Below are 27,290 nucleotides of genomic sequence, written 5' to 3'. Positions count from 1 at the left end.
TCAGACATCATAAAAGGGCCTGAACTCAGGACAAAGCGATCATACCGCTTTCCCCCACTCAAATCGAGTGCATTTGAAAAGACTAAAAATATCAGTGGCGTCAATCGTTACACAAAACCCTTCCAACAGTGAGGTTGAATAAAGAACAGGATATGGCAGCATTTAAAAAAAAATAAAAAAGGCATAATGCATTGTCGTGTTGAATACGTCGGCAAAAGGTTGGTGAGGTTGGCGTCGGCACGGTGTTGGCTGGGCAGACGGTGGGAACTGAGGCTCGGGTGAAGGGGGGGTCAATCTGCGGTGAAGCCCCTGCAGCGACTCACAGACCTACAAACCGTCTTAAAGGATGTTCTTCTCCATTTTGATGGACAGACCTCAGTCTGAAATCAGCAGCGAGTGCTAGTGCAGAGAAAGATTTCAATCGTAAGGCGAGGCCTGCCTAGGCCCAGACTGACAGACAGCGGTAGTTCTCACGAATATAAATGCATCTTTCACCCCCCTCATGAGAAACGGATCGTAAAACTATGAAAGAAAAAAAAAAACATGAAAACAAAAAGAGAACCCCAAGTGCATCCACACAAACGTACATACATACCCTATGTGACCTCCTGGCCTTGCCCAGTGTCTCCAGAGCTGTAAGGAGCAAGGGAAGGAGACGAGGTAAGGAGGTGACAGTGTAGACTAGTGACGCGGCACCAAAGCGTCTCCCCTGCACCGGCTGTAGCCGAGGGACCTGGAAGGCAGTTTGGCACGAGTTGGGTCGACTCACTGCAAGGTCGGTGTGGTGTGGGAGTTGCGGCGAGCTAACAATAACCTGGCGTATTGACGTGGGGCCACGTGACTGCTATTAATAGATTATAGACCGCCGGTCAGGTAGAGTGGATTCTCCGGATCGCACCGGGGTGGGGGGGGGGGGTTATGTCTCCTGCCAAATAAATGCACGTATGATTCTTGGCACGTTTCTGCCTTGATCCACATCCTAATTTCCACAACCTTCAACAACATCCAGGCTTAAATCCACTTGCGGGCTGTGATGAAGGCCAGAGTCAAAATCAACTCTTTGCAACCACTTTGCATTGGCAGAGACTGTACACGGCTTCGAGGCCTTGGCAAGGGGTTTAGTCATATTATGATAGTAATAATCAGCATCATCAAATTACATGAAGAAATAAAACCTTCATGCTAAAGCCGTCATAGAACATGTAACGGGACCTGGTTTAGCATTTAAGGTAAGTGCCTTGCTCAGGGACAGATCTAGGTGTTTTTTCATGATGACAGCAGGGTTTAGTAACCATGTGGTTATTGGTCAGTGCTAGGCTACCATCCCCCCCTTTAGCACTTTAATTGCAACCTCAAATTCTCTGATCTGATCCAAGACCAGACAGTTTCAGATGTATACTTACATAAACCCTGTATTCTAGCTGAAGATGTTTTGTGCGAAATAATATATTCAATTATAATAAATATTTTTAGTACCCAGGTTATTAGATACATACAAAACTCCTGCCTCCTGAATAGCCTGAATTCTTTGGGGCGTGGACTCAACGAGGTGTCATACAAGGATGTACGTATATAATGACCATTATTAGCCTGCCAGGACCAGATTGGCCACCGGCAACAGTCCCCGCCCAGGACAGGAACACACAAACCCTGGTCGCAGTGGCACAACGGCACTGAGAGGCCACTGTGTTTATGTGCTTACAGTAGGCACTCACTTTCTTCATTCGCTTTGTTCCTTGGAATGTTGCATAATAACAAGACGAGTCTGTTTCAGTGTGTTATGTAATCAATGCAGAAGGCCCCCTCTATTCATGTGAAAGAATACTATACATAGCAACAGAGCGAGGGGCTGTGGGGGGCTGAGACAAGCAGACAAAGATAAAGAGAGAAACAGAATTGCAGACAGAGAACTATACATTATATATAATATATATAATAATATGTATATATAATGCGTCAATAGTGTTCTGTGTAGCTCAGTTGTAAGAGCATGGCACCTGGCCCGCTGGGGTTGTGGGTTCGATACCCAATAAGGGCCATGATGAATGGATAGCCACTCACTATTATCGTGCCGGACGGGACCCGGGACAATAATTACAGGACGAGCGTGAGACGAAAACAAATGTGCCTAGGAACACGCACTGTTCAATGAGCACTTCAGGTCATTTCGCCCGTGCTCGAGGGGATTCTACAACGGCAAAAATCGGGCGACTTTGCGAAGGGAGCTGTGTGTGTGAGAGCATGTGTGTTCAGTGTTCTAAAAATACCTTTGCCAGGGGGCAGTGCTACTTTCCCTCCTCCCTAATGGCGAGCTGGCTCTGGCTGATTCCAAGCACTCCGACTGTAGCTGTCACTTCAGCTCCCACTCTCCGGTGCGGATGCGCTGCTATAAATACCCTCTCAGAGCGCGGAATAGAGGCAGAAGATTTAAAAATAGCTTTTCAGGTGGTGCTGGCTCCCTCTCTCTCTTCTCCCCCCACGCCCTCGCTGCATCGCCGAGACCAGATTCTTCCCTCCATTCATGAATATTTATGGAGGGTTTCTATTTGAAGCAGATGCCAGGCTAAATGTAGTCTCCATCAAAAATGCCCCCACCCCGTCTTTCCCTCGCCGCCAAGCCCTAAGATGGCCTTTTGATGTATTCACCAGGTTGGAGTTGTGTTTACCGTTTGCTTGAGTACTACGGCCACATGTGAGGAGTCCAGGCATGCGGAAATGTGACTTAATATTCTTTCTTAACGAGGAAGGAGAGTGTTGACTTGTAACAATGGACGCCGCTATCCTCAACACCTGAAGTGCTGCACAGGCTAGTTTTGCCAAGGCGACACTCAAATCCTTGTGTGTGACAACGGATTTTGCATGGACACATGCAATAATGTCCATACATGTTTATAGCTTTATATGTTTATAGATAAAGGCCACAGGTCTTCACGAATCACCATGGACCGTCCACTTTCATGTGGTTGGGTGCTACCATGAAGAAAGTCTAAATATGTCATCTGTTTTTGTTAGGGATTCAGGGTCAAGTTCAGAGTTCTGCTCTGAACTTGTATACATGTATGTGTACATGTACAGTATCTCATAAAAGTGAGTACACCCCTCACATTTTTGCAAATATTTGATTATATCTTTTCATGTGACAACACTGAAGAAATGACACTTTGTTACAATGTAAAGTAGTGAGTGTACAGCTTGTGTAACTGTGTACATTTGCTGTCCCCTCAAAATAACACAACACACAGCCATTAATGTCTAAACCGCTGGCAACAAAAGTGAGTACACCCCTAAGTGAAAATGCCCAAATTGGGCCCAATTAGCCATTTTCTCTCCCCGGTGTCATGTGACTCGTTAGTCTTACAGTGGGGAGCAGGTGTGAATGGGGAGCAGGTGTGTTACATTTGGTGTTATCGCACTCACACTCCCTCATACTGGTCACTGTAGTTCAACATGGCACCTCATGGCAAAGAACTGTCTGAGGATCTGAAAAAAAGAATTGTTGCTCAACATAAAGATGGCCTAGGCTATAAGAAGATTGCCAAGACCCTGAAACTGAGCTACAGCACGGTGGCCAAGACCATACAGCGGTTTAACAGGACAAGTTCCACTCAGAACAGGCCTCGCCATGGTCGACCAAAGAAGTTGAGTGCACGTGCTCAGCATCATATCCAGAGGTTGTCTTTGGGAAATAAATTGAAGGGGTGGGGGACCTAAACCCTATTGAGCATCTGTGGGGCATCCTCAAACAGAAGGTGGAGGAGCGCAAGGTCTCTAACATCCACCAGCTCAGTTATGTGATCATGGAGGAGTGGAAGAGGACTCCAGTGGCAACCTAAGAAGCTCTGGTGAACTCCATGCCCACAGTGATGGAAAATAATGATGGCCACACAAAATATTGACACATTTTCACTTAGGTGTACTCACTTTTGTTGCCAGCGGTTTAGACATTAATGGATGTGTGTTGTATTATTTTGAGGGGACAGCAAATGTACACTGTTATACAAGCTGTACACTCTACTTTACATTGTAGCAAAGTGTCATTTCTTCACATGAAAAGATATATTTAAATATTTACAAAAATGTGAGGGATGTACTCACTTTTGTGAGATACTGTATATATATATATATATATACTGGTAAGAATGTGAACAAGAAAAGACAATGGAGTCTGTTTTTCGACATCCAGACATACAAAGAGCCACCATGGTGGTGACAGTAACAGTATATATATATACTATAGCACCATGGTGGCTCTTTGTGCGTCTGGATGTCGAAAAACAGACTCCATTGTCTTTTCTTGTTCACATTCTTACCAGTCACACCCACAGACACAAACAAACACAAGTGTGAACATAAATGAAAAGAATAGAAAGGAAAACAGCCCCAAATAAACCTGGGGTGGGTGGGTGTTCAACACTACAAGATAGGGCCATACTGGCTGATCTGAGATGTGGGCATTGTGTGGAAAATAATGTTTTCTTTCCTGCTTGGGATAGGGTCCCTCTACTGGGCTTTGTTGAAATCACATTAAAATGGCTGAACTCAGTTCCCTGGAAAATGAGAGATGGTAGTTCAAACATCTAATGGTATTCTAATGATGTATAAGCCCTACAGATTGGACCAAATAAACTGATAACCAGCTAGTATTTAAACACATTTGCTCCTCTTGGAATTGATAAGATGCATTACTTCATTGTCCTGGACTGAGGCAAGTTACCGTGCAATCCAAGAGTTCTTCTATACAGAACCAGACCGGGTCATAAAAGACAGACCCCCACGACCAAATACTATATTTTCTCTGAAACACAGCTGATTCTCAACTGTTCAAAAGCCCACCTTCCAGTTGAAAGGTTTCATGAGAGAAAACATTACTTAACAAGCAGCCTGGCAAGTAAGCGTGACTGATGCTGGCCTGTCAATTGGACGGCTACCTGACAACCAGCCTGGGTCGCCACATGTCACGGCTGGGTCAGATCCAGCTGGGTTACATTGGAGCAGAGGCCGGACCCAGCCCAGCCCGCACCGCAGAAGGCCCAGTGTGGGAGGAGTGATTCCTCATCCTTCACACTCACCCGAAGATCTTGAAAGAAAAGAGGTCTCCGCCGATCCAGCGTTACAGTTAGTTGGACCAGGCCAGCCTGCACAGCCACAGGGCTGAGACCATTCTCCCCCACACCTCCTGTGCCGGACACGGAGATGCTTTACGTTACAGTCCTGGCGACCGTGCTCACCAACTGTTTACTGGTAAATAATGGGTAATAAACATGAGAGAATCCCCCTCAACTGAAGAGAGACTAGCACAAAATGGTGTGTAACATGTTGGAAAGAGTAAATTTGAAGGATTATATACGAGGTGGGGTTAGGTATTTTTGTCTCAATTTACTGTTTTAGTTAGAATGGTAGCATTTTTTTTTTGTTCTGACAGTTAGCCATGTCAGCTAACACCTTTTAGACAGGAAGTTAGCATAGCCAATCTTTCTACACTTTCAGTAATCTTAGTGGAGTTACTAACCAATGGATGTTCTAAGTGAATCTTGTTCCGACATTATATTAAAAGCTGAATTGCCAAAAATGAAGCCTAAAACTATAATGCTTTTATTTGCTTTGAAAAGGGGGGTTGCTTAGGGCCTCATCAAGTCCAGGCATATATTACACTGTTATAAACTCATCTACAAATGCAATGGTACTAAATAATGACAACAGCAATGTACCCATTAACTTGACTTTGGACAACCGATATAGCAAGCTACAGAGTTTGCATGCAGGTTTGTATCATGATGTGTAAGCAGAACTTATGGCTTTTTCACTTGCTAAGGCCATCAAAAAAAGAAGAGCTGTGAGTTATTACACAAGAGTGTCCACTCAGTGAAAGCTACTGTAAACACCATCGTGGACCTGTTGTATAACTAAACACTCTATTTAAAATGTCTCCCCTCCACTTGCATGCGAAGCAAGGTTGAGTTAACTGAATCCACTGACCCAAGACACCATGACTTTGTTTGTTTCCTGTTTACTTCCCTTCCTGTGGCATTGAACGTTGGGTCGCAGGCGGACTGAGTCGGGGGCGGTAGCACGGGGTACAGAGGTCGAACTGCAGTCTGTTGGATCAGGACACTCCCTGGCTTCTGAGGTCATACTGTAGGTCACCGGGGACATAGTTCCTGGTTCAGCCGGTCGGGCGTGCGTGTGTTCTGCGTAGTCTCCATTGTTCCTTGTCAGACATGGGAGAGGACGTGACCCTCGCTTTGGGAATGGGCTGGGGCCAGGATAGAGAGGGTTCAGAGAACACCAGCAATCTACTGACGATTATGGGGATATTGTATTGTAGATGACTGAGGTTTTCATCCTTTGGAACGAAGAGCCATGTATGTATTTTTGAGTACTGTGTAATGTACTAATGTAATGCCAGGCAGTGACTTTAACACTAGATATATCTATATTTGTCACATGAAACCACTCACATTGTGTAATGTGCTCTGAGACAGGTATTTCCCACCTATATGCCCATTTCTATGCTTTCCTGTTTTTATTTACAGACTAACTAAGAAACACGTAAACATGTGAAATAATGAAGGTGAACAACAAAAAGAAATAGCTACCATTCCCTGTGCCAAAATGTATTTTAACAAATAATACTCCCCAAAGGAAAAAAAAACAACAAATACAGCTCTGGAAAAATATTAAGAGACCGCTCCTAATTTTTCTTCAATCAGCATCTCTACATGTATGGCAGCCATTCTGGATGGCAAAAACAGTGAAAGTAGTACCTCAAAGGTAATGAGAATAAAAAAATAACTATTCAGCATGATAAAAGAGTTGAAAAGAAACGCTTTAAATGAGGAAAAGATGGGTTCAATTCTGGCTTTACTGGCTGAGGGATACAGTGAGCGTCAGGTTGTGTCCATCCTGAAAATTTCAAAGACGGCGGTTCATTTGAAAAAGTTCAAGCAACAGACATTGGGGACAACAAAGCTACAGAGGGCAAAAACGACTCTCCACTGACCGAGATGACGTCAACTTGAATGTCACTCAACAACCGTAGGATGACATCAAGTAACCTACAAAAAGAATGGCAAACAGCAGCTGGGTGAAGTGCACAGCGAGGACAATATGAAACAGGTTCCTACGGGCAGGGCTGAAGTCATGCAAAGCTAGAAAAAAGCCCTTCATCAATGAGAAGCAAAGAAGAGCCAGGCTGAAGTTTGCAAAAGACCATAAGGATTGGACCGTAGAGGAATGGCCATGCCACACAGCCAGGTCAATCAAGTTGTGGATGGAAGACCACCAGTTCAAGACCCTGTCATGGCTAGCCCAAACTCCAGACCTGAACCCCATTGAAAACCTCTGGAATTTGATCAAGAGGGTGATGGATGGTCACAAGCCATCAAACAAAGCCGACCTACTTGAATCTTTGTGCCCGGAGTGGCATAAAGTCACACAACAGCAATGTGACAGACTGGTGGAGAGCACGCCAAGACGCATGAAAGCTGTGATCAAAAATCAGGGTTATTCAATCAAATATTGATTTCTGAACCTAAGTTAAAACATAAGTATTTTGTTGTTGAAAAATTATTATGAATTTGTTTTCTTTGCATTATTTGTGGTATGAAAACAGTGCATCTTTTTTTGGTTATTTTGACAAGTTGTTATTTTCTACAAATAAATACTCTAAGTGACAATATTTCTATTTGGAATTTGGGAGTAATGTTGTCATTAGTTAATATAATAAAACCAAACTGTTCATTTTACTCTCTTCATTTTTTTTCCAGCGCTGTATAACAATTTGTTGTTATGTGATTTGCAAATTATAATCATTGTCTCATGAACTATTCCAAAATGATTCATGAGTAACTTACCATCAAATAGAATCACATCACGTATTTGTTAATGTGATTTTAAACGTCTTACTGCAGGAGTTGCCAAAAGTAGAAACAGCCAGAAAGTATGAAATATCACAATCTAGGCCCATAATACCAGCAAGTGTGTATCTTGGCTCTGCAGTTGAATGGCTTTGCATACATTTCTGGCTGCACTTTTCTTCCACCCTCTTTATATTATTTCATTGGCCGGCTACATATTCCCTGTGTTTTTACACATCGCCATGCACCATCTGAACTTGGGTACACAAAGTTCTACATGTGATCTACTTTAATAAGTTTGACTTAAATTAATCGAACTCGTCAAATTAAGGCAAGCCAAGGACTGGGGCGCTATGGAGCAACACATTATATTACATTTCCCAGCAAGATAAATCATAAAAATGAAGTCATTCCAAATACAACTAATTAACTGCTGTGTTTGGGCCACACACACGCACGCTCACACACCTTGAAGCACAGTTCATCCGTTGCACTTTATGAACACAGCTGAGATAGCCATCAGAGGTTCTGTGAAAGTCAGGCCCGGCCGTGCCGGGTCGTGTTATGGGGAAAACGAGTCAGGAGGATATGTGCTTGTATTTCTCTATAATTGTTTTAATGGACTATCTAAGCCCAAACCTCGTGCTGCAATTTAAAAACAACACATAAAGCCTATGCTACTAAGGACACTGGATAAATATATACCATGAAGTCTAATGAAAACATTTGATTTGATATGTGGGAGACAGACTTATCCAGAGTAACTTACATGAGCAAAAATGGCAGACTGTTTTGCTTGAGTATTTGAACTAGCAGCGTTTCATCTGCCGCCGGTCAAATCAAAACAGGACATCTGTACTGGCAGAGAGTGCTACAGACACACCAGTGCATCGCAACGTGAATATGTCGTTACACCCATTTACACACAAACTCTAAAGCTGACTCAAAAAAGAATAATAAAAGCCCACATAAACAAAACGCGCAAGCTCAATGTTGCTCCAACGTTCGCTACATAACGTACACAACGATGTGCTGTGAAGAGGATGGCTGTTTAGGTCGGTAGGGACGAAGGCCTGGCTATAAAAGCCGGTCAGTTCGAAAACCTCAGAGTCATGATTCATAAAAGAGCCTTCTAACTATAAACAAAGCAAATGGGGCACATCCACGCTTTCCACGCCGGAGCTAGTTTAGCTGTTCTGGGCCTGACCTGGGCTGGGAAAACTGCAGGGTCTCCTGGGGTCCAGAGGCACATTTGGGGCTCTCTGTTATCCTCCGAGATCGCTCGCACTCGAGAGAAAACATTACAGCACGAAGAGAGGGGAACGGGTCTTCGGCCAGGGTACTGCAGTGTGTTTCAGGGGCCGAGGTGAAGATAAGAGGAGGCTGTCTGGAATATATTCAGATGGTGGGGGGAAAGTAGAGAACACAGCTGGGATGTGGATATTATTACAGTAAGCGTCTCCCATGCTAACGTGTAGCACTAAGTTATGTGGAATTGGCGTCAAATTTACACAAGCTATCGGCCTATCTGCTAATGATCCAATATTTGCTGTGGCACACATTCACATTTTCTCCAAAAAGAAAAGCATTTCACAACTTCTTGTATCTGGAGATCTCCTTAGTTAAGTCCAGGGGTGTTAGAAAAGCATCCACTCTGGAGAGGCAAGAGATTTATTTAATCATGACAGGACACTCAGTGAGTTTCTAACAAATGACCCAGCAGCACAGCACCGGAGTGTAACTCTACACCATCAGAACCCACGTCTGGGAATAGACAGATGAATGCCTTTGTGTTCCTTCGGGACCCACAATTACTAATCTACTCGGAGGTGATTTAAGAAAAGCCAGGAAGTACATCTAGACACATATGTAACAATGAGTCTTCTTCTGGCCAATGCCAGCACCTGTCCTGCCAAAGGAACAAGTTATTTTCTTTTAAAGGGGCTTGATGTCTTTATAATCTTTGTGGATCAGGTATTTCACATACTGGCTAACAGCTCAAATTCTTTTATCAATAGCACATAGATGTAACATGTCATGGAATTAAGCAGTTGTTGACCTTTGGAGTAAAAGTGCCATATAAATCTAATGTAATGTTTAAAAAGTTATTAGAAAGGGTTTCTCCAGGGCCTGGTGGGGATGTCTTGGAGGATATATGTTCTGATCTTCCACTTTACCAAGCACATTGGGAATTGATGCATTAAGAAAAGACTGTAGCTACTTATTGATTTAAAATCTGGAGGAAAAATATTAATTATTTCCTACTTTCTTTGTTTAACATATCAAAACATAATAATATGTTTTGATAGGCCTTTGGGCCTAAACCTGTGTAAATGTCATTTATATGTATTTTCACTTGGGATTTTATGATCAAGTGTTTAATTAAAGGGCCTTCAACAGAAGAGTTATGGCACAGATTAAAACAGATTTAAAAATGAATGGGTTTAATCAACTGACTCTTCACATTCAATTTACAGTGAATTTACAGTGAATTTACAGTGAATTTACAGTGAGTATTCTTTGACCTCTGTTGTGTGCCTCCCTCCAGCATATTACAGTAGCTTGGAATAAGATTCTCAAGTGCAATGGTTTGCTTTTCTAAATTCAAATGACAAATTATATATGCAGATCTACCATGTATTTAAATGCAATGTAATAAGATTGATCCATGTCTCTTGTACACAGGATGTTCACATAACATGGCAGTGAATCACTGTGATTCACTCTGGAATTCCAGGAAATATGTATCTTCTTTCTATATACAAAATAAAACGACATGTTTACAGTGGCAGTGAGCTTCTATAAATAACGAAAAATGTCCCCTGATCATCTAAATCGGCAGATTAAAGGCATAGTACACCCTGGTAGATTAAAGGCATAGTACACCCTGGTAGATTAAAGGCATAGTACATCCTGGTAGATTAAAGGATTAGTACACCCTGGTAGATTAACGGCATAGTACACCCTGGTAGATTAAAGGCATTGTACACCCTGGTAGATTAAAGGCATAGTACACCCTGGTAGATTAAAGGATTAGTACACCCTGGTAGATTAAAGGCATAGTACACCCTGGTAGATTAAAGGCATAGTACACCCTGGTAGATTAAAGGCATAGTACACCCTGGTAGATTAAAGGAATAGTACACTATGGTAGATTAAAGGCATAGTACACCCTGGTATATTAAAGGCATAGTACACCCTGGTAGATTAAAGGCATAGTACACCCTGGTAGATTAAAGGCATAGTACACTATGGTAGATTAAAGGCATAGTACACCCTGGTATATTAAAGGCATAGTACACTCTGGTAGATAAAAGGCATAGTACACCCTGGTAGATTAAAGGCATAGTACACCCTGGTAGATTAAAGGCATGGGAAACTGATAGATTAAAGGATTAGTAAACCCTGGTAGATTAAAGGTGAAATGCTACCAGCTGATGAAGCCCACAAAGACAGGTTATAAAAACAAAAGAGGGTTTCATGATGTGGATCGTGGTATTGATCTGGTTCTAAAACTCCCATTTGTAACCATAGCGTACAGCACAAGAGGGTAGGAAACTCTGTGAGAAAAGTGTGATTTTTTTTCTGTCAAATCCAAGTCAACCAACTGAATTAAATTCATAACTAGGTATAATTACATTCCAGAATTGAACCTAGTTGTTAGTACCTAGTTGTCCGTTCCAAATTTATTAAAGTAAATAAATAAATTACCGAAATCCCAAAGCAGAAAAAAACTCCTTCCTAAAAATTTTGTAGAACAGAAACAAGATGACAGTAATTCCCACTGACTCCACATTTACTGCATTAAATCTAATAAACAAAGATCCTGCGTGAGAAAAGGGACAGAGGAATGAAACGTCCTTATCTCCGTGTCCTCCTTCATAACCTCCCCAGTAGCACTGAGGATTACATGTGACATAAAAACCTCCTTGAGCCCTGTGAGAAGATTCATTGGTATCGAGGACGAGTTTTGTAGTTTGTCCATGTGTGTGTGTGTGTGTGTGTGTGTGTGTAATATGTATTTACTACTGTACGTTGATCTGGATGAGTCCATCTGCTAAATAACTTATAAGTAATTGCTCTTTATGTACAGTGTGGGTGTGTGTGTGGGGGGGGGGGGGGGGGGGGGGGGGGGGGGGGGCTGTGAGTGTGTGTGCGTGTGTGTGTGTGTGACTTCTTCCACAGCCCACAAATCCCAAACCGTCTCACTGACAGGGGCGGGGAGAAACTTGGGGACTCTTCTAAGCAACTGTTTACAGAACTGCCAGCCTGATTATTTCTGGAGGCACTGTACTGCCTCACCAGATCTCTAATCCCACCGCCCCTTCTCAAGTCTCAAGTCTGCCATAGACAAGGTCTGTCTGAGGCAGGGCTGGAAGTAATACATGGCTGTAAACTACGTTTAGCCTTGTTGAATTATCACATAAAGTTAAACAAGTAGTATATTAAGTTAATAACGGAAAGTTAATAACGGAAAGTTCAGTATAAAAAAAAATGTTTTACTGCAAAAAAATCCCCATTGACAATCTGCTGTTAGATCGAGGGATGAAAATACAAAGCAAAAGTACTCAGCTGAGTTCACCATTTTTGAGAAGTTTTGGATTAGGAAATAAATGGCCAGATTAAGGGAGTTCATACTAATACTAGTGATTAATGAAATAAAAAGGAATGAAAAAAGGATCCAATAAGGTCACTGTTGGTCATTTAATTCTTATTTGGAACCTCCCAAAATCGATGAACACAGCTGTATACATTTTTTCTCACCACTATTAGAAAATGTAACTCTGGGAAAACAGATTCCTCAATTTCCCAAAGAACCCCCTCATATTGATTATGTTATACTGCGAGTATGAAGAGACTGGGATATCTGGGATATCCTTTTCGCCACCACAATTGTGAAGTTGGGGTTATTCCAACTTCATAGCTTTCCTTTCAGGCACCGTAGCAATTTCATTTATTCTTCTGGTACTATAACAACACTGCTTTCTACAACAGCATGCAAACAGCAAGAAAAAAGATATAGATTAGCATAGTGTATTACCGCCTGCGTTTCTGAATGATGTCAATAGGCCTGTTGACTGAACAAGGCGATCCGCAGATATTCCCATTCCGCACTTGGAAAGATCGATCGGCAGAGAAATAGAATGCACAGTTGGTTGGCACGCTCATCCTTCACCTTGCTTCTTTCTCTTTTCGCGCACGTGTCTCGTCTTAGTTCTCCAGCCCTGTACAGAACAGGGTCAATTTTCCTTTTTCTGTTTTGGGGCCCCGCTATTCTGCAGTTACCCACGATTCTCATGGCCTCTCGGGCAGGAGCTGTGTCTCGGGCTCCAAGAATTTGGGGTAGTAGCAACGGTCGAAATATGCATTCTAGCTGTTCTTCAAGCATTGGGGAAAATGTAGATTGTTCATCTCTTCAGCACATCTATGGGTTCTTAAAGCAAAACCCTCCACACTCCATTTCTTCATGGCGTTTGGCTTGATGTTTCAGGTCTCTCCTCAGGTTCGCCAACAGGACACCGGTATCTCCTTTTAGAGCGCCTGTTGCCCTCTGGTTGTTAAAGGAAGCCTCAGCACAGTCACTCTCCTCGTATTCCAACAGGAATGGAAGGTGGAAGCTGTGGCTCCTCTAGACTGCCTCTCTGACCCTACGCAGCCCGTGTGTGTGCGTGTGTGCATGTGTGCGCGCGCGTGTGTGTGTGTGTGTGAGTATACCTACACGGGAAGCAAGTTTTACACTGAGGTCATAGCAAAGAAAAGGGGTGTGGCCTCAACACACACACGGTTCCACCTCCTCGGGACGGCAGAGGCGTTAACCCTTTGCTGCATCTCTACATCAGTCTGGAACTGCAGCACCGCACTGTGGGGTTCTCCGCTCCCAATACTCCACACGTGTGCGGTAATACGGACGACAGCTTCAGCGGATAAAACGACATTCCTCTATTTTCTCCCACTGGCCGCAGTGAACATCCATTGCCGAGATTTCGTCGAGGTTTTAGTGGGAAGGATGATTGTTTCCAGGCTGGCTGAGGGACATAGACGGTGATTCCGACCTCCTGGGGGCACAGGTCCTCACAATGAATTACTTACAGGTTTGGGCATGGACTTCCTCCCACACTTCCCGTGTGTGTTGAGCCGGCCCACGCAAAAGCCGAGGCCAGATAGGGCCATAGGCAGTGTATTTCTGAGCACCCAAAATGTGTTCTGCAAGTGTGAAACCTCCTGACTGACCCACTACGGTCCCTGCAGGAGGGTTTTGCAGTGAGGTATTTCACAAAAAGGCAGACATGGAACCGAAAGGGAAAATTGTAACAAACCCCCCGAAATGCGCCAAAGGCGTGGAATAATAGAGCACATGAAAGCAGATTACCTTTAGGTATTCAGCGGTAACGAAAATGTAATCTCTACTGCAGAAATATTCCATAAAACTCTAAACTGCCCAACGACTGCCTGGCTCAAGAGCAAAAAGGACCATTTATTCAAGAATCAAAACCCATTGCAATACGGTAGTCCCTCCACCCTCTAACAGAGTCAGGTGTTCCTAATATCTATGGGATTGCAATAGGTATATTTGAGGCCACAGGTCAAACAGATACGGCACAACATTGTATCTGTTTGACCTCTCTCTGGTACACATCCCTGTTAACCTGCTTTCGCTGTTCAAAGTGTCTGAGAAAAAAGCTCCTGTACTTCAGAGTACGGTTAATTGAATAGGTTTTTATTTACTACTCAAACCACGAGTCTCTACAGGGGATCCAGATTTAAGTCGTATCTGCTTCGACATTTGGAGTAACCCCTCCAATAAGTCCCCAGTGTTCTTTGCCTTTTCAAGTGAATTGAAAGTGTTCCCACCCAGGGCTGTATTTGTTAGTGACAGAGACATGGATGTGGAATAGATCATTTTCAGTCCTGTGGTCACCAAGTGAGTTCCCACAGGATAGCTTTGAAAGGTGGACAAAAATGAGGATACTGTCTTTTTAGGGATTTGACATATACCAGATGCTCTATTTGCAGTGCAATATTCTAAAAATGAAAAATAACATTTTGACCTATTTCACCACAGATCAAAATAAAGTCATGAGGAAGGAGCTAAAAGACTTTCAGGGCCTGTTCTTGTGATGTGAATAGATTACTACCCACTCTACATTCTGTATTATGAACAGTTTTAGGAGACACTGTATCGACGTCACAATCCTGGAAGCCAGTGGGCGTCTGAGAAAAGCCAGAATCCTGTGCTAAGGTCTGGTTAACGTCCTACTGTTTGTCCAGAGACAGTGGTTATTAAAAAGAAAATGTCGGAGCAGAGAGACACACAGGGTGTTTGCATGATAATCTGTTAGTAAAGGCTTGAATCTTGATTTTAAACAGGGCCGTAGCCGACACGGGGAAAGGTGGATATGATTCATGGGGCCCATAGTTTGGGGGTGGGGGGGGGGCCCACAGATCGTAATAAGGTCAAGGTTGTCTATAAATGAGGGGGTATATATTTTCCGGGGCCCCAGGATTCCTAGCCATAGACCTGATTGTAATGGTCAGCTTGGTGTTACAAATGGCGCCTTGGTCCAATGCGCCACCAAGGAGTCCAAAGCCTGAAAACGTTTGCCACAAATGGTGGCCAGTTGTGTTAGAATACAACAGACTGTACTATCAACTAAAATTGTGAGTGTCACAGATTAAGTCTTCACCTCCCTTCTCATTCTACTACTCGGCAAATCCTCAACAAAAGGCCAGGATTCTTGTTTACTTAAAGCCTGAACATGAACAGCAGCACCAGTGTTTGGTCTATAGGCATCGGCCAACCTAGGGAAAGTTACAATTGGCCCACATCACACTCGGGAGTCGTTCCATCAGACCCCGAGGTGACGTGTCGGTCTACATCCCTGTATACTAAAACGAATAGACCCGCTCACGTTGAAAAGTAACTCCGGTGCCATGAGGAGGCATTCATTAACATGAACTGCCAAGAAAAACACAGAGACAAATCACATTGTGTCAGAAGAAAATGAGCAAGGGGAACCGCGAAAGGTCAGGGAAAGTTTTGCCACGGCAACTATTAGCTTAGCGGAAAACGTGTTGACCTTACGAAAGAAGCCCAACCAGTTGTCACTCAGCTAAGCACAAACTGGCCCTGGTGCGGTGCTTGCCAAATCCTATATTTAACTGTGGCTCAGAGACGTCAGACGTCGTGCTGGAGCATGTACCCTAGTGGGGTATCAGGGTGTTGCCATGAATCATAAACTGACACCTGTCAGCGACAGGGGTCTCAGGGTGATCACGCCCTGGACCCGATGAAAACGTCTGCTAACTGCAGCAGGCCTCCTGTGGGTAACTCAACCAGGGGAAGAACCAGGGGAACAACCAGGCCCCAGGCAGGCAGAGTCACAGCCCCCAGGGGAGACTATAACCTCTGAACTACAGCCAGGCAAGCCAGGGCACTGAGACTAGACCCTGGTCTGTCTGACAGCTTGTGAGGATGGTTTTGTGTGTGTGTGTGTTTGAGTGTACCAGACATGTTTAAAAGGGGGTTCTACAACGAGAGGGTGAAATTAAACATTGATGATTGGTTGAAACACACATTTAAAGCTGTAATATTCTTATTTACCAAAGCAAGATGGGACATTTGTTTGCATTTCAAAGGAATCCCTCCACATCCATTGTCAAATCAGCCCAGCCAGGGAAATTAATAAAATGTAAAAAGCATCTAGGCATTATTTCCATTGCTTTTAGCCCAGCAATTGGTTTGTAAGAGCCAATTGTTGTATTTTTTACAAATGTTAATGTCTGCTTTTCCTCTATTTAATTTATTTTACGGTGTGAAATGTAATCCCTTAGCAGGTGAATTTTTTACATTTGCTGGAAAACTGAATTGTTTGATTATAGTACATTGCATTATTGTTGAAATTAGATAAGATTCTGAAATTATTGAGTTATTACAGCAAATTGGTAATTATTCAATTGTAATGCCACCATACAATCCCAATTTGGATGTTGTTATTGACTTTTGTTGGACATCCACGGCAGATCTGTGGAGAATGTCCGTGGGAATGCTGCTACTATCCCTTGATGACTTCAAATGAATCCATAGAACCAGAGCTCTTGTCCCATCACCACAACAATGAATGAACCATCCATCCACTGCTCCAGCGTGTAATGATTTATTGAGTTGGAGGACGGGACAAAGAGGTCCAACATGCAAAGGCACAGTTCATCGGCATACAAAATACATACAACTGGTAACAATAAACTAAAATAAAGTAGATGTGTGCGGACTAGTCTCGTTTCAGTTTGAACCTCAGTGCGAGTAACATTAGAAAGGCAAAGATGATGAGCTTGCACAGGATAATTCACAGCCTAGTCATAAGATGATCGATTGAAATAATTAAAAAGGCTTATGATTACAATAATTCCCCTTAAACACGTAGAATGGTCACATGTACTGCTTACCATGTGAATTAGCTTGGATGATGAGTCAGGTGATGTGCTTAATGTATGGTGGACAGTGATACCGCTGTCCATAGTGTCTGGCTATTGAAAAATACCCATGCAACTACAACAAACGACCCGCTGGCTCGGGTGGCAACGCAAGCTTTGGGTCAGGATCATTTATTTTAGTGAGGAAACAGTGCCTGGCTCATTGTAAATGCCCACAGAAACTTGAATAAATCGATCAACAAACAGTTGTTTTGAAAGGTTTTGAAAGTGCAAATTGAAGAAATGGCTGGCTGGCTTGGGTAGCAATGAAAGATTTTTGTTGGAAGGATTTATCTGCGCAATGATAAAATGGTATAAATACATGCGTCAAAACTAAGCTTTTCTTAGTCACACTCAAGGGCATAATAAACACATATTTTCTTACAGCTGCGCTGATCTAAGGTACTCAAGATGACCACACACAGCCTTCTTCTATTTGTTTTACAACTACAAAACTAATTACAAGTTCACAAATATTTTTTTTAAGTTTGTAAAATATTATTTACAACTACAAAGGTAATTATATTTTTGCTAATATTTTTTAGAAGTTTGCAAATCGTTTTAACAAGTTTGCAAATCTTTTTTACAACTACAAAATTAAATGCAAGTTTGCAAACCGTTTTTTAGGCATACAAAACTTACGTCGCTGTTTTACCTTCATAGCCGTCCCCTGTTCTTTCATTTAGACTGTCCTTAGTGCATAACCAAGACACCTCTGCCCTCTAGTGGTGACAATAAACACAGTGCCCGCAGGAGCAGCAACAACCAAATGCCATGTGAAGGAGCTTCAGCGCAGAGGCCAGGTCAGGACTGCACAGTGTCAGGAGCCAGACAGGCTGGGGCTTACAGTTAATACCTTGTTAGAAGTACTGCAAAGCTTGGCCTTAGTTGCTTGCACCCCTCCGACACCTCTATCAGGAATTCAATTAATCCTACTCAAATATTTCAAATAGTATCCGCTGAGAGGTACTTTCTGTGTACCAGCAGCCACGTTACAATCTTCAAAAATAAAACCCCAAACTGAACGACTAGTTGCCTATTTCTCAATCAGCATGGTATAAATACAAACTGAAATATCTGTTAAGCCTTACAACCAGCCAAAGGGCAGGTCCAATAGAAATGTGGTCCCTTGACGTGCTCTGGGTCGGGACAATAGGGATGGGATGAGGAGTAGCTGGAAGGGGTGGCTTAGTGACAGCCAGTATTGGGCCGGGTTGGGAAGCAACTGCGCTGTACTGGATCGATGTGCTTTTGGTGTGGAGTGATTGGGGAAATCAGTCATGCCGAAAATATGGAGCAGAGCTGTGACGCACACAGCCAGAGCACAGCCACAGCAGCAGGGCTTATCGACTATTCTGGGCTCAGGGGGCGCTATTTTTGGGACCTGTGGACACTGACACTGTTGCCCTGTGTTACCTCGCTTGACACTAGCTATCTCTTATTGTCGACCTTGGTTCTGTATCTGCCTTCTCTCTGTATTTGCCTTTACAGACGAAAAACTTGAGCCAGTTTCTCACCGAAGGAAAATGCCCAACCTCCCCAAGCCAGAAAAATAATGCAAATTAAGTAGACTCATGTCCCTGAGCATGTGTGCCAAATGTCATGACTCTGAGTCAAAGAAAATAATCGATGTAAACGTGCCTGTTACAGCGTCACCATTTGGTTAATATAAAAGTTTCATAAGTCCTGACAGCAACAGGTGCACCAAATCTTGTTATAATACAAATACCTAGATTTATACGCATTTACATGCCAGACCATGCCCACAAAATACCATCCATGTATTTCTAGATCCTACTTCATAAGGAATAGTGTGTAGGGACCTTTGTTCATAGAGGCCACATATCATGCAGATCGTCATTCAGTGCCAGAGGAGTTCTAAATGGCAGAAAATCTACCATTGCTGACCTCCCACACAGAAATCTAGTATATGGCTATATACATTGAAAGACTTAACATATATTTAAAAATACATTATCATATATGTTAAATACATATTTTAATCTGACATATAAAAGCGGCCAATTCTCGCTCATATGTGCTGATCAAACCAAATATCTTTATAACACAAATGCTCATATAAGACACATATAATAATAATGCATAATACATATATTGCCATAAATTACATTTCCGTATGGGCTTCTACGACCAAGAGGGAAATGTTCTCCTTCTTGTGTAACTGGAGCTATGGAGAGTCGTGACCTTGCGTATGTCGCGCTTTTTTCGGTCAATCAATGTAATTCTACCGGATCTGCATGGCATGACGCAGCAATTGCTCACCACTCACTCAATAGCCCCTCCTTTTCTCAGTTACCATAGATACCGTCCCCATTTCAGTCCTCTCGTAAAACGGGACCAACCCCTTTGTCATAAACAGAGCGTGGCGTGAGGCCCTTAGGCCTAGATAACTGGCATGGAGCTGAGACGCAGAGTACGAGAATGCATTACCAGAGTGCCAAACGTTCCCTGCAGACCGAATCTAATGACGGTCAATTCCGTGGGCCCTCGTCAATCCATGACCCTGTACTATAAGCGGACTACAGTGGAATCTCTGCTGGAAAAGCGATGACAGGGATTGGTCCCGTTCCTAATGGTGCCCCGGCACAAAATGTTACAGTGCTGAATGGTGGCCTGGTACTGGCGGAGCAAGCCGATGGGCTACTATTGTGATGGGAACACATCTGGAATATAGATGGGCGCTTTGTCTCGGCCGCAGACAGTGAAGGCGAGGGAAGCGTGTGTTCAGGGGGACTGTCAGGGGTTTTTTGGGGCTTATCCCTAAAAGTTTGGAAAACTGCTAATGTCCTCCCACTGCATAATGGTAGGGACATTGGTGCCTTTGATAACTATAACAAATAAATCACAAAAATAAAGTTACGTTCCTCTTTCATCAGAAAATTGCATTTTGCTGCATTTGCTGCCTAACTACATTGGTTGTAAATTATTTTGTCAAAGCCTTAGATAAGAAATGAAGCTGTGCTGCTTTTGTGACCTGTCGAAAGGCGTTTGATACAGCAGATAATACAGTTTAATTGAAAAAGCTGTCTTCATTGGGCCTGGCCAAGGACACTCAACCCTGGTTTCAGAATGATCTCCGCTGACATCTCTGTATAAATAAAGGTACAAAGAATAAACACACAGGGCAGCGAGATGATTAAGTGACAGGCTAAATAATTGATAGACCAACTGGTAATTCATTCACCCAATCTAGCTATTAGTCCAAAGCATTTACATTATAACTCTCTGGCTTTTTATTACTGTTTTAGTAATAGTTATTCACATGAACAACCTAATTACAAAATGAAATGGAAACGTCAATAACTTATTTCGAGGAACAACAATAAATTATTCCACGAATAACACAGATTATCTTTAAGTGAATAATGAAAGGTTAATAATATGGTATGTATTGTAGAAACATGTTAAACTCCCTTATTGATGACATCTTTGTAGCTAGATTTAAAGATTTCATGTAACATCACTTAAAACTTTCCTTACATGAACTTAAAACAAGCTGAGGCGAGTGGTATTATGGGTGAGAGTTCTATTCTGTTGTCGGTGTTCTAGATCTTTGATCTGCTCATATGATTGTGACATAATCACAGCTGGGGGACTTTGAAGAGAGCACTTCTGAGGCCAAGGGGGAAGGAGCTTGAGTTCACTAAAGCTCACCCATCATATACAAGTATTTTTTCCTAACTCGTGGTAAACAAGTGACTATTTTGTTAATAAACCAACATAAATCTTTTTGTGAAGATATCTTTGCTCCTCCAAAAAAATAAATATATAATATCAAATTGAGTAAGAATATTCCTTTATCACAAGTACCAGAGTGTCACAGGTATGTATGTATGTATATACAGTGTCTCACAAAAGTGAGTACATCCCTCACACTTTTGTAAATATTTGATTATATCTGTTCATGTGACAACACTGAAGAAATGACACTTTGCTACAATGTAAAGTGGTGAGTGTACAGCTTGTATAACAGTGTAAATTTGCTGTCCCCTCTAAATAACACAACAGACAGCCATTAATGTCTAAACCACTGGCAACAAAAGTGAGTACACCCCTAAGTGAAAATGTCCAAATTGGGCCCACATTTTCAAAATAAAATAAAAACATGATATTATATAGAAAATACAGGTAATACTTTGTAGAAGCACCTTTGACAGACATTACAGCTGTGTATCATTTAGACTAATATTCTACCAACTTCGCACAACTCTGAGACTGTGCTGTCTCCATTTGTTTTGGGTTGGGAGCCCTTAGTGGAAAGCCTTTTCCAAACTTTGTTTCAGACTTTTTAACCAGATTTAAGTTAGGACAGAGCCTGGACATTCAGGAAATTTGAAAACCTCTTGGAAAGCTATTCTGGTGTGACTTTGGCATTAACATTTTTACACTTGTTCTGAGGACAAATTACTGGCCTGTATAACATTGTAAAAGAGTAAGCCAATGTCAAAACACCCACTCAAAATAATCAATTCAGCAACCACCAGTAAACTCTTGGACTAACTTAAAAAACGAAATGTTTTGTGTAAAATCCAATACAACACTAATTAAAACCATTCAAATTGACTCTTTTGGTATGTTTAATTTAAAATGGCCTAAAAACAATGATGTCATCAGTTTTTTGGCCGCAGAACGCATTCAGATATCAAGTGCGTATGCTGCGCTGAAAACTTCATGGTTGAGCGAGAAGTGTGACGAAAAGCATGGTGGGCTGATGAACCTGCCGAAGAGCTAGTGTGACGAGACCAAGTCACAGTCATGGACTGGACAATAAACAAATAAAATGAAAGTAATTCACTAGTAACCGCAGCCAAACGTGCCTCCAACAAATATTAACTCTGCCGTTGTTTATATGCATATGCATTGTGAGGTATTGATCTTTCTGTTCATTTTTTTAACTTTCAAACATGTCTCCGGGGAAATAATATGTGTAATTCCATTTTTGGTTTCATTTGAGAGCAGCAACATGGGGGTGTGGAAGGGGTGTGTAGACTTTAAATGGGCCTCCCACTCTCAGAGTGTGTGTGTGTGTGTGTGTGTGTATCCTCATATGTAATCATGGCGTGTTTGTGGACCATTACACCCCAGGAAACACATCAATGGACACTGGCTGTGCCATCGATTCCCAAGCCTGGCGCCCTGAGGGCGGGACACCCAGAACACCAAAACACACCACAGCCAAATGATAAACTGCACCAAAGTCAAGCTACAAAACACACCACAGCCAAACTACAAACTGAACCAACGGCGAGTAGCAAAACACACCACAGACAAACTACAAACTGAACCAGGGTCGAGTAACAAAACACACCACAGCCAAACTACAAACGGAACCAGGGTCGAGTAACAAAACACACCACAGCCAAACTATAAACTGAACCAAAGTCAAGGGACAAAACACATCACAGCCAAACTACAAACTGAACCAAAGGCGAGTAACAAAACACACCACAACCAAACTATAAACTGCACCAAAGTCAAGCTACAAAACACACCACAGCCAAACTATAAACTGAACCAGGGTCGAGTAACAAAACACACCACAACCAAACTATAAACTGAACCAAAGTCAAGGGACAAAACACATCACAGCCAAACTACAAACTGAACCAAAGGCGAGTAACAAAACACACCACAGCCAAACTATAAACTGAACCAAAGTCAAGGGACAAAACACATCACAGCCAAACCACAAACCTTAAAAACAGACCATGGGAAAACCCATGAAATGCAAAACTGTCACACTGTAAAACAAAGAATAGGAAAACTGTGACATTTCCCAACACTGACTTTCACTAGATGCAAGTAAAAGACCGATAGTGTCACTATAAAAACACATTTATATCCCAATCTCCCCCAACGCCAGTTGAGTGGAAAGAGATGCAACTGACCCCAAAATGAACAGCATGAACAGTGTCTCTGTGCTACAGTGAAACTTTGGATGCTGAAAGATAATGGGATTCTTGGGGGATCTACTTCTCAGAAACACTCAGTGTGATGACCTGCTGGACGTTTAACATTCACTCCATAATAAAACACTTTGGTGTCACTAGCACCATACTAGCATCTAATGCAACACACCAACTAAAACGATGCCCTTATGGTTGCAGACGAAAACAAGTCACCATCACGTATTGTGAAACGTATGTGATCAGTAATCAGATAACATTCACCACAGGGCACGGAAACCAGAGTTGGTCAAGTGCAACACAACATCAGACTGAAATACAGTACCGCACATACCCAATGCATGAATGCCTTCGAGAGGAGGGGTTGCTGTGCACGGTCTTCCTGGGGAAGCGAGAGTCTTTGTTCATCATTGTGTCGGCGGCGTGAAAAAGCCAAATGTACTGGTGGAATTCACAGGGTGACCTTCAGTTGTCAGGGGATGAATAGAATGCAGTGCAACATCTCAGGGAACTAGAATTTTGCCAGCATGTCCGAAACCCCCATTTTTGTCCGGTCTCGTAAAGTGAAAGGTCCCTTTTTGGAGAACAAACACTTAATAAAATCGAACGAAGTTAGATACACAGCATTTAGCAGAGAAACAAGTGGGACAAATTAAAGTTCAGAACAGTCAAAGGTTAGGTCTGCTGGGTTCCGCCTGACAAGAGGAAGTAGTGGCCTTAATTGAAGAGCAAAATCCATCAATCGGAAAGTTTGCCCTACTAAGCAGCTGAAATTCTACAGCATCTGGTCCTTGCTGCGAGGATATGTTCATATGTTAGAACAATTCAATTCCAACCAGGTCTTTGCAAACCCACATGAAAAAAAGACTGGTGCCTGTTAAGAGCCCATCTCAGCAAGTCTATCAGTATAGCAACTGGTAGTCTGGCCAAATCTAATCAACTGAACGTGTGGCTCATATCAGCTGTCAGCGCAGATCTGAAGCTAATTGCCTGCTTGTTTCCCTTTCTGCTCACCAGTGAGCAGCCAAGATCAACTTCTCACTTTCTCTCCTAGCACACCTAAATAGGAAACAGCAAGCTTAATCTTCCCAAAGGTCAGAGGTATTCTCCAAATAGGGTCCAAACTTTTATTTTCTTCAACGGCCGCCTCAGAAATCTGACACAGGGCTCTTCTAAAGCTCAGCAAATGCTTCTTTCTTTGTTGAAATTAAGCTCAAAGACCTTCATCCCTGGAGGAAAAAGTAAAGAGAGAGAGAGAGAGAAATAGAGGAATATAATCCCATCCGATGCTTCCTGGAGTGTGTGGCCTCCTCAGCCATCCACAACAGACTCTACTCTTTTCTCTCCTGAGATTGCCGAGACTAAACTCTGGCCTGGAACAACTAACAACAACACTAGCTCCACTGAGAGAAAAAGAGAGATAGAGAGACAGCCAGAAAGAGAGAGAGACAGAGAGACAGAGAGAGAGAGACAGGGAGAGAGACAGAGAGAGAGAGACAGAGAGAGAGAGAGAGGCAGCGAGGGATGGTCATGAGATGAGAAGTTGAGCAGCCTAAATGGTGCTAGGAGCTGGGTGTCACTAGATGGACTCAGCTGGTGAAGGGGGAGGGGAGGGGTCTTTTCGGGCCCCGGCGTGGGGCTCCAGTGCAGTCTTTCAGAGCTCCAGTGCAGTCCCACGCTGGGCGTCCTACAGATGTCATAACGCATCCCTGCAGCTCCGGCCAGGCGGACCCGCTTCAACACAAGGCAGCAACACCCAGCGGGCGCTGTTCGGCAGCTCGACAAAACCGTGCAAGGCAACCGGAGAGGAGGCGGTCACAGACGGTTCACATTTGGAATGTATTCGTTGTTGTTTGCCCTGAGCGTTCAATGAACACCCGTTCATACGCCAGGGTTGTTAGCTTCCAGCCGCCATGTTTGGGCCAGTGTGACAGGTGTCAAATATGAGCGCACGTACGGCAGTTTTGCCGAGTCATAACTGTCATGCGTCCTCCAAGCTTTAGTAAGATAATTTTTACATAAATGTGCTCCTGCTGTTGGTCTGGAGCCACAGAGGGCAGGGCAGAGAGTATGTTTTGTAGTGCACGGCCTCAGAGTCACTCAACTTCCCGTCCAAGTCAGGAAAAACATCAGCAGAGCCGTCCCGGCTAACGGGTGAGGCGCAAACATGTATCCACGACACCGCAGCCCCCTCCCTTGGAAAGGACCGGCATTACATCAGCAAGGGTCCAAAACATTAACCAGATTAACCAGGGCAAGAAGGGTTAGGATTTGGATGATTTTGCTGCCATGTCTCTGGGGGTCATACAGGGATTTTACAACCAGACCAAGAGAGCCCATAAGCTGTCAATTCCATCTGGAGGTTAGTAAAAACAAATGTGCGGGACCTAGGGAATTAGGTGTAATATACAGCTAAAATGAAGAGACCACCGCACCTTTTTCTTTCTTTTCCAAAAAAGTTGAAAGGGAAAGTTTTGAGTGAGAAACAGAAGCGTTCAATTTGCAGTGGTCTCATAATTTTGACATTCTGTTTTTCACTCAAAACCTGGGGAGTGGCCTCAAAACTTTTTCCGGAGCTGTATCTTATCCTTTTTCATGCTCTCCAGGGTTTCAGGTTCAGTAACTGTATAAGGCCTTATAGGGTCATCCCAAACTGGACAAATACATATATTTTGTGTGGAAAATCCCATGGGTCCACATGTTACATTTCAAGCATGAAAACATTGTTTTGAAACACTTCACATGTCATTTCGCACGGATAAAATGTTTGGGACGTCCTAGCAAAACAAAAAAGTGTTTACTAGACAAAAGCCGCAGGGGACCATAGCTGTTTTAAGTCATTTTTTAAGACCATTTGACACTTGGTTTTTACAAGTGCTCAGATGTTGTCATATGTGTACTTTCATGGTATCACATGTTGCTTCACACCTTTTCAAATTATCTTATTTACTTCACATTAATCACAGATGTTTTTGGTGGTGGTGGGGGGGGGGTTCTCTAGCAAGCAGACCTTGATATAAACGCACCTGGTAATACTGGAGGCCACTCCTTAAAACATGAGAACAGCATCACTCGGCTACATATATGCAGCATTTCTTTGAGTTGAGTTGCTAATCAGAAAATCAGAAGCACCAATACAATGAAATGGAATTGCAATTAGACAACATCTGACTTTGAGCAACTTAAAGGTATTTTTCTAAACAATATATCGGGAGCCAGCTTTAGGTGCAACGCTCCAATGTAAGGACGTGCCGGTCAGTCCAGCCATTTCTCTGAACCAGTCAACAAAACACCACAATGACAACAAAACATCCCGTTACACAAAATGGAACTCCAGTGATTTCCCTCCAACACGGATGTTGATGCTAAAGGGAAAACATAATGTCTCCTGTCCTGACTAACGTCAACTGGCTGTCGGTAGGCTGTTCTTGCAGACCCCCAGTTTGTTTAATTCCTCCACTTTGCTAGCCACCCAGCTGTAACTAATCCCCATGTTCCACTCACGTTCTTAGGGGCACTGTACATTATCAAGGGCGGGCCCTTTGCAAGGCTCCCTCCCAAACGGATGGCCCCTCTTTCTAATTATAGTTTTAAATAGACCAAATTTCCACGAAGTCCGTGGAGTCTCAGACAAGCCATGAAGATGGCGTGCTCGTCTTGGTTTTTTTCACACAAACTCACTGACAGGACTAGGGCAGTCGTGGTTCGATCCCAGAAAAGAAATGCCTTAAGCAATAAAAGTTCATATATACAGCACATATAAATTTAAAAAACAAAGCTCTTTCTTCACTTTGATATTGTTTTCATGAATTCATGTTTTTCAAGGTTGCTGAATCTTACCTCGCCTTTCAAAAAAATTCTGAGAAACCTCTTCACAGTCTCTGCTTCTTGTCTCTTTGTTTATGTCAGGTAAAGGTGTGTGACGCTGATAAGTGAACTTTTCCGCACCTGGTCGTTCTCCTAAAGTGCACTTTGCACAAGCAACACAGAGTGTATAAACTGGAAACACCCGTCCCCCCTTAAACAGAAACTGTCA

General features: G+C 42.9%; 1 protein-coding gene across 8 annotated transcripts in view; it reads right to left on the bottom strand.

Moving 5' to 3' along the window:
- pde4ca (phosphodiesterase 4C, cAMP-specific a) overlaps positions 1-27,290 on the bottom strand; it is a 48,768-nt gene that overhangs the window by 15,175 nt on the left and 6,303 nt on the right. The window contains exon 1 of one of the 8 annotated variants that reach the window (XM_010894309.4): positions 23,589-24,648. The exons of 4 other annotated variants lie outside the window; for them this stretch is intronic. In XM_010894309.4, coding sequence (XP_010892611.1) covers positions 23,589-23,665 — 77 coding nt within the window. In that variant the 5' untranslated portion in view covers positions 23,666-24,648. Of the gene's footprint in view, positions 1-595; positions 613-12,897; positions 13,659-18,183; positions 18,233-23,588; positions 24,649-27,290 lie in introns of those variants that run through there. 3 more of the 8 variants (XM_034291547.1, XM_010894300.4, XM_034291546.1) reach the window with 3 other exon arrangements.

This window comes from Esox lucius, chromosome 3 (genome assembly GCF_011004845.1).
Source record: "Esox lucius isolate fEsoLuc1 chromosome 3, fEsoLuc1.pri, whole genome shotgun sequence".
NCBI lineage: Eukaryota > Metazoa > Chordata > Actinopteri > Esociformes > Esocidae > Esox > Esox lucius.
This window is presented reverse-complemented; position numbering and strand designations above follow the sequence as displayed.